The 8,209-nt window shown below is 41.1% G+C and overlaps 1 protein-coding gene across 1 annotated transcript; it reads right to left on the reverse strand.

Moving 5' to 3' along the window:
- Positions 1 to 2,444: 2,444 nt before the first annotated feature.
- LOC306658956 (sorting nexin-18-like) lies at positions 2,445 to 7,241 on the reverse strand (the record flags this gene model as incomplete). Its single annotated transcript, XM_079136230.1, is given in 4 exon segments — positions 2,445 to 5,174; positions 5,176 to 5,219; positions 5,223 to 5,848; positions 7,193 to 7,241. Coding segments are annotated over 4 exon segments (2,124 nt in total). The 3' UTR covers positions 2,445 to 3,769.
- Between the last annotated feature and the right edge of the window lie 968 nt (positions 7,242 to 8,209).

Consider the following 8,209-nt stretch of genomic DNA (forward strand, 5'->3'; position numbering starts at 1 on the left):
TCAACCCCTCTTACCTGACATAAAACTCAAAGTGGATCAAAGAACTATGAAATAGAAACTCTACAATTCCAAGAAGAAAATGTAGGCCCAACACTCTGAAAAGTCAGCACAGGAACCAATTTCTTTAACGTGATTCCTAAAGTGTTAAGAAATAAAATTATATTTGTTTTAGTCAGCTTTTTGCTACTGTAAATGAAAGAACCAACTAGAACAACTGTAGATTATTTAGGGGCTCATGGTTTCAAAAGTCTTAGTCCATAGAAGGCCAGCTCCATTCCTTGGGGTTCAAGGTGAGGCCTGAACATCATGGCAGAAGAGTGTGGTGGAGGGAAACATCTCACGTGATGATCTGGAAGAGGAGTGGTCTCCACTTGCCAGATAAAAGTATGTACCTCAAGGCCATGCCCTAATGCCCCTCTTTCAGTCATATCCTTCCAATTCAGTTATCATCCAATCCCTATCAGGGGATTAATTCAGTGATTGTGTTAAGACTCTCACAACCCCATCATTTCTCCTCTGACTATACTTGCATTGTCTCATACATGAGCTTTTTGGGGACACCTCACATCCAAACCATAACAATATTCAGTAAGTGCAATGGCACCGAGTTAAAAAGATTCTGCACAACAAAGAAGACAAGAGAATGAAGTTTGAGCCTACAGAATAGGAGAAGATCTTTGCTACCTGCTTCTCAGATAGGGTATTAATATCTGGAATATATAAAGAACTCAAAAAACTTAGCAATAAAAACCAAATAACCTAATTAGTAAATGGGCAAAAGATCTAAACAGACACTTGTCAAATGATGAAATATACACAGTCAACAAATGTCTGAAGAAAAGTTCAATATTTCTACTAACTAGGGAAATTCAGATGAAAACTACATTGAGATTCCATCTCATTCAATTCAGAATGGCAATTAATAAGAATAAAGATAATATTAAGTATTGACAAGAATGTGGGGGAAAAAGATATATTCATACATTTTTTTTGTAAGAATCTGTTGTATTGTTATGAATAAATGCAAGACAACGGTGTAAGTGAAGCCCAAGAACATTCCAATGATTACATTACTCTACCCAACTTGCACTGGCTTACATTTCACTTTCAAATGTGTTTCCCCCATTCCTGGTGTGATCCATCCCTTCAGACACAAGCGCCAGGAAGGCTACTGGGTGACAATGTGTAGCTGCTGAACCAGTCTCGCTGCATTACAACTACAGCACATAAGCAACTCTGTCTGTAATTAAAATAGTAAAACAGGCTCAAGTGCACACACCCTCATGTTATGAACACATCACATGTCAGAATTACAAATTCTAGAAATAAAGACAAATAATGGCTTGAAGGGCATGATAGTTTATTTTAAATAATTGTACCACACTGATCATGATGACCAGCATACACATGATAATGGCTTTTCTCTTGGGTATCAACATTGCAGTATTTTGGTATACCAAAATGTTTCAATAGGACCAAGAACGTTAAGAGAATAAAGATCTTAGATGAAAATGGACACTAATAACTCTGGTATTCTAACTCACAGAATTAATTTAAACCCCCTATGAATCAGTGACATAATGTTATCTAGTTATGAAGAACAAAAGTTCTCTTAGAAGTAGGCAGCATGAACTTATACTTTTTTTGTACTTTAATCTTCAGTTTTTATAATTTAAGCTATGTCCACCCTGGCTAAAGTACAATCATACAAAGATACCTCAGATAACTTCCATGCTAACATTGCACAAGTTTAGTGATTTTTACTTAAAAATAAAAAAAATCAAACCACCATCAAAATAAAGAGGCAAATATATGTGACTTTCAAATCATTTGAAAAGCATAGTAGCTTATTTGTCCAATACAGACTCAAATGCTATAACTTCCAAACTTCTGCAATAAAATTAATTTATATATATATTTATATATGGGTTTTGTTTATAAGAACTGTATTTTTCAATCAACAAGAGAAAGTTACTTTTTAGAGAACAACATATTTGTTGGCATTTCCACATATCTGTAGTAGACAAAGCCACATGATGTTAAATCTGGCTCTAAGTATTCTAAAGTACAAAATTTTGACCAAAGATCAAAATTATGATAATCTGATCTTAAAAATCCAACCCATATGAGACTACTTCTGAGACAGTAAATGTGCTTTTCTTCCTATGCCTTTCTGCAAACCGACTTTTTTAAAAATCATGTGACTCACCACTATTTCATACTGATTTCTTTACTTCCATGTTACCCTTTCAGTACCGGGATTTCTGAGGCAGCATTAAGTTTGATTTCATAAAAACAGTAGATACTTTAACCTTTCAGTGACAGTTTTAAAATCTGTAAACTCAAGAATCACATTATTTAGCTCAGCAACTATAAAAACATTTGAGATTCTGGCATTTCCAACCAGAATCTCTTTGTGCTTTTTAAATTAAGCTGCTTTTGAATCTTTTTGGTATTTATCAGCCATTTGTATTTCCCTTATAATAAAATACATTTAAAATAGTTTTTAAGGTTAAATGTCTGGGGGTGGGAGTTTTAATCAATATATATTTTTTTTTTTTTAGCACAGTATACATCAGTAATTTTTTTCCTTCAGTATTGGAATAGTAGAAATTATTTCTGGTCCCTCTTTAGATCAACCAACACCACTTTTATCACGTGTAACACTGAAATTTACAGACATCCCTGAAAAGTTTTTGATTAAGTAAACGAGTGAATCACAGTGGAGTCTCAATCAGTTAACAGTGTAGATCCATTTAAAAACAAACGAACAAACAAAAAACAAAAAAACTGAATATTAAAGAAAACCTTCAAGATAAAAACAAACAAACAAACAAAACAACAACAACAAAAAAAGAAAACCCTCCCAGGAACTGAAACCAAGTGTGTATTGTCACTGATTCTGTACTTGTCTCCCCTGATTGATCAGACTCCTCCTCCTCCACATTATAAGACGTGTTTGCTGAAATCCTCACGCCCAGTTTTCAGGACACTTGCGTGAAGAGGCTATGCTACTGTAGCATCTAAGGGAATATAGTGCACCGTCTCTTCCCTAACAGACTTCATATCCAGAGATGAGTATCGAGTCTCACTCCTCTGCGTTCACCAGCATCTTATCAGGAGATAATACTTGCTGTGCAGACTGATGACAGCTGATCCTCTCACTCCACCCCCACCCCCACCAATATGAGGTTATAACCAGTTTGTTATCATGTACACTGGCCTTTCACTCTTTCAATCAGAAAAGTTGTGGCTTCCTTTGGGTGGGGGTGGGGGTGGGGCACAAAATGAAAAACCAAGAGTCTAAAGGCACAAAGTCGCATAGCTGCTCTAGTTGGAGTTTGTAAACAGAGAACAGGTTGAATTTAGGTAATCCCAATCTGAGAGTGAAAAGGCATCCACAGCAGGCTTTTATCCAGCCGGCTTCTTTGAGACCCTTCATGGGTTTTGAGGTCTACAAAGTATGCACTAAAATACCCATACTTCAAAAAGCAATAAGGCAAATAGTATAATCATTATTCCAAAAGTTACAATGGTAGTGTAGGCATACATAGTATAATTTAGTTACAATGTGTGGTACTGTTTCTATGATATAGCCATATTAAAGGTTTCTTTCCTACATAATTATATATTCAACTGGCTTTCAGTTGAACACAAAACCATCCTTGTACCACCACTGATAGTTGGCAATAGCTCTTTGATAGCAGTTTTTATTCTGCTGCAGAAATTATTCTTGAACTGAAAAAGTTCACAATCCAATGTCCAGTCATTAAACACTATCATATTTGTGAAGAGCTTCTTCCAACTTCTGGGTCACTTTTTGGAAAAATATTATTTGTTGTTGTAAGAAATGCTGCATCTGTGATTTAAAGTCTCTTACTCGAATTTGATGGAAGTGGTGAATTTCAGCCAAAGTGGCAAAAGAAATAGTGTTACAGCGATCCTGAATGCCATCAGCCTTTTGGACCTCCATCTTCCCTTCTTCCACATGTCGCCTACTCTCCTTTACTTTGGTAAGAGCTCCTTTCTGAACGTGGATGATATCCGGGAACTTGGCCAGGTGCCCTTGATACAGCGCTAACAGGTCCATGACTGGGTCCAGGTCCTGCCTGGGCTGCTCGGCAAAGAGCTCGCCAATGGCGTCATAGGCATCTCCGGTGAAGGCAATGGCCTGATTCAGGCCTGCTGAGAAAGCCTGCTGGTCCAGCTCAAAGGCCTGGCTGAGGCCACGGAAAGATTGGCCCACATTCTGATACTCCTTCTTGAAGCCCGTCACCTGCTTGCGCGCGAACTCGTTGGCAGTGTGGTTGAGCTGCAGTGTGCTGTCATCCATCTTCTTGGTGAAGCACTTGAAGCCATCTATCTTGCTCTCCACCTCCTGCAGGTCAAGAGCGGCTGCGGGTGGTGTGCTCAGGGTCAGGAAGAAGTTGGCGCCCACCATCTCGTCCTTCTCGGCCTTCCTCTTGCCCTGTTTCCAGGCCTTCTCATCTGTGCTACTGGGGCAGGTCAGGAAGTGCTGGAAGACGTCACACTGTGCCAGCACTGGGTGGCTGGCCATGTGGTTCATCCACCAGATCAGGCCTTTCCTGCGCTTGGAGATGAAGTCCTCTTCGAAGCGGCCAGTGGCCTGCTTCTCGGGCAGGTGGGGCACAGAGATGACAGGGAACTTCTCAGCCAGGCGCGCATACAGCCAGTCGAAGTGCTTGTAGCGCCTGTGCACTGGCACCTGCGTGTGCGTGGGCACCAGCTTGTAGGAGATATAACTCTTCATACCTTTGAACTTAGTCTGCTTGGTGGGGTCGTCGATGGTGCACTGGAAGGGGTAGGGGTTCTTCTGCCACTCGGGGCCGTAGGGGCCTAGCACCACGCATAGCTTGTCCCCATCCTTCACGAAGCCTGACGCCTCGCCCAACACGAAGGCCTCCCCACCTGATTTGACAAAAGTGGAGAAGCGGTTGAGGTTGCGGCTCACGGTGGCCGAGCTCTTGGCCCACGACGGATGATGCTGCGGAGGTGCGGATCCACCGCGGGAGCCCAGAGACAAGTCGGAGCGCGTGGACAAGCGGTAGCGGCCAGCCGCGCCGCCGCCCGCCGACGACGAGCCGTCAAGGTCCGGGTAGGCGCCGCTGCCCAGCGCGCCAGGCTCGTCGGCCACCGTGGAGCTGTCGTCCCACGTCGTCCCAGTCATCGTCGCTACCCTGGCTGGCCTGGTAGCCGCCCTAGAGCTGCTGAGGCGACGGCTGCAGGGCGCCCCCGCCATACGGAAAGCCCGCGGCGGGCGGCTGGAAGGTGCTCGGCAGCGGCGCCTGCTGCGGCTGCAACAGCGGCTGGAAGGCGTCGGGCGGCGGCTTAAAGGAGGCGGGCGGTGCGGCGGGCAAGGGCTTGAAACCGCCGGGCGGCACGTTAGCATAGCGAGCCGGGGCGCCCGGGCCTCCGTCGCCCGCCGGGCCGGGCTCGGGGGCTCGGATCACCTGCACGTACGAGGCCGGGAAGAGGCGGCGGTCGCCGCGGCTGTTGACCCCCTCGAGCCAGCCCTCGATGTCCTGCTCGCTGCACAGGCTCAGCACCTCGTGCTCCCGCAGCGAGATCTCGCCCGGGTTCTCCGACCTGAAGTCGTACAGAGCCCGGGCGCGCAGCGCGGTGGTCCTGGCGCCCCGGTGGGAGGTCCGGATACCGGCTCCCGAGCCCGGCCCCGCCCAAGAGGCTTGCGGTGCTACCCGCGCCCTGGTGCACGTTCTAGAGCCCTGAAGGCAGCGCGCAGCCCGCCTCCCCAGCCAGTGGGTCGCGCCCTCCGCACCGCTCCGCTCCAGGCCCCGACTGCCGCGCAGGGCCGCAGCCGGCCGGGGGCCTATTCATACATTTTTGATGAGACTGCAAACTGGTGCAAACACTCTGGAAAACAGTATGGAGATTCCTCAAAAAACTAGGAATAGACCTACCATATGAACCAACTATCCTACTCTTTGGTATATTTCACATAAATTGAAAATCTACACACTGTAGTGATGAGTCATATCAATATTTGTAGCAGACAATTCAAAATTGTCAAGGTATAGAACCAACTTAGGTGCCCTTCAACAGAATTGATAAAGAAAATATGTATATAGATAATGGCATATTAGTCATAAAAAGTGAAATTATGGTAATTGTTGATAAATAGATGGAAATGGAACTATTATGCTAAGTGAAATAAGTCCCCCCAAATCAAAAGTTGGATGTTTTCTCTGATATGCCAAGGCTAGTCCAAAATAAATGGGAAAAAGAAAGCAAAAGAATAAAGGTTGAGGGAATCCCATCAAAATAGAGGAAAGATTGGTGGACGGTGATAAAGAAGAAAGTTGATAAGGTAAGAGCAGAACAATGAATATACCACAGTGAATCTCACCATCATGTACATCTACAAGACACTATTAGAAAAATAACCTATAGTAAATGGCAGAAAAATCAGCAGAATGGAGGCAAGGGAACAGTGAGGAAGGAGAAAAGAGAAAGGGGAAGTACTGGAGAATGAATAAGAGCAAATTATATTCCAAGCTTTTATAATTATGTCAAAACGAGTCCTAATTTTAAGTATAAATTGAAAGAACCAATAAAAATAATTCCTAAAAAAGACTAATCCAATTACTATTTATAATTATAATGCTATAATTAGTAATGAAAAAGAAGCTAAACACTGAATTAAAATATGTAGAACTAAAAACAGATTAAAGGAAGAAAAAATGGTTAAGTTGACAAAGTTGTTTGATGAAGGATCAGATTCAACTGATTATATATTATTATATATAATTGTAATTATATGTTATTATAATTTCATATTTCCTAAATGTTGATAATCTCTTAAATAATATAAAAAGTTACACAAACCAACCTTAGAAATCTTTCATTTCCTATTCAACTATCAAATGCAGAAGGCAAGTGTACCTGTGGAATTTTGAGAAAGTCACATAGGCACTGGTGGTTGTCAACATTTAAGACCATTCCTTGCAAAAATAATTTGCATGAGTTGCTTAACTTTTGATGCTGTGAATTTTTATTTCTGTTGGGGCTGTTTTTATTTGCACACTTGTAGAATGCAAGCTGTAACACTTTTTAAAGGAAATATGTATATTAACACCCTACCCATGGCAGCTAGAAGGTGGAGAGAAGGCAATCCAAGGACAAGCTAGCATTGAAGGCTATCCCAGTGACCTACTTCTTCCACCAGTACCCCACTCGCTCACTGTTACCACCCAGTAGTCCATTCAGATTATTAATCCTGCAAGTGGATTCATCCACAGCCTAATTTACAGCTATGGTAACCCAGTCTTCCCTCACCTCTGAGCATTGTTACATTGCCTGATACATGAGTTTTTCAGTGGACTTTCTTAGGTCCGAACCATAACAGTCAGCAAAGTTGTTAAGCCTTGTTACTTTTGCTGATATTTCTTGTTTCTTATTAATAAAATCATAACCGATTCAGTCATCACTTAATTTTTTTTATCTAAAGGAAGATAAATATGTTAATTAGGACTCTTCTACCCCTTGAAACATTGGAAATATTTGTAATTTTATGACCTATTTTTAAACAATGTGCCTACAAAAGGAGGTACTCACAAAAAATGCTAAACTATACAAAAAAAGTCCAAATATTTTTCCCAGATTTATATAATTTTTTGTTCTTACCAAGAACTAGAGATTTTTGTCAGATACATATTAAAATTGAAATACAAAGGTATTAAAAATTCTAAATTTAAAAATAATTTCAGAGTTTACTACTAAAATTTAACCATTCCCAACATAGTTAGATGTTATCCCAAAGGAAAATCATATCTATCAATAGAAGGCAAAATGGTAGCTGAATCAGAATCATTCAATTGTATCCAAAAATACGCTGTTTTAATTAATAACACTTATACATCAGTAAAGCTCTTGAAATGAATGCATGTGTAAAGAAAGAATGATAGAAAGTGAAACAGAACTTATTCCCTGCAAAAGTGAATCATACCATTTTAAATTACATATTAGGTTTAATAATTTGTGAACATTTTTTAAAAAAAGGAAATCTGGCAGGAATCTAAATTGTTTTTAAAATACCTCAAATCAACACTATAATTAAGAAAAAAGAATTAAAATACTGAGACAACTGAGGCATTAAGTTATTCACAGAAACATGAATTTAATTCACAGATTAGCAATGAGGCTATTACCATATTTTGCCCTCTTCCTCTGT

The sequence above is a fragment of the Sciurus vulgaris genome (genome assembly GCF_902686455.1).
Source record: "Sciurus vulgaris genome assembly, chromosome: 4".
NCBI classification, from domain to species: Eukaryota; Metazoa; Chordata; class Mammalia; order Rodentia; family Sciuridae; genus Sciurus; species Sciurus vulgaris.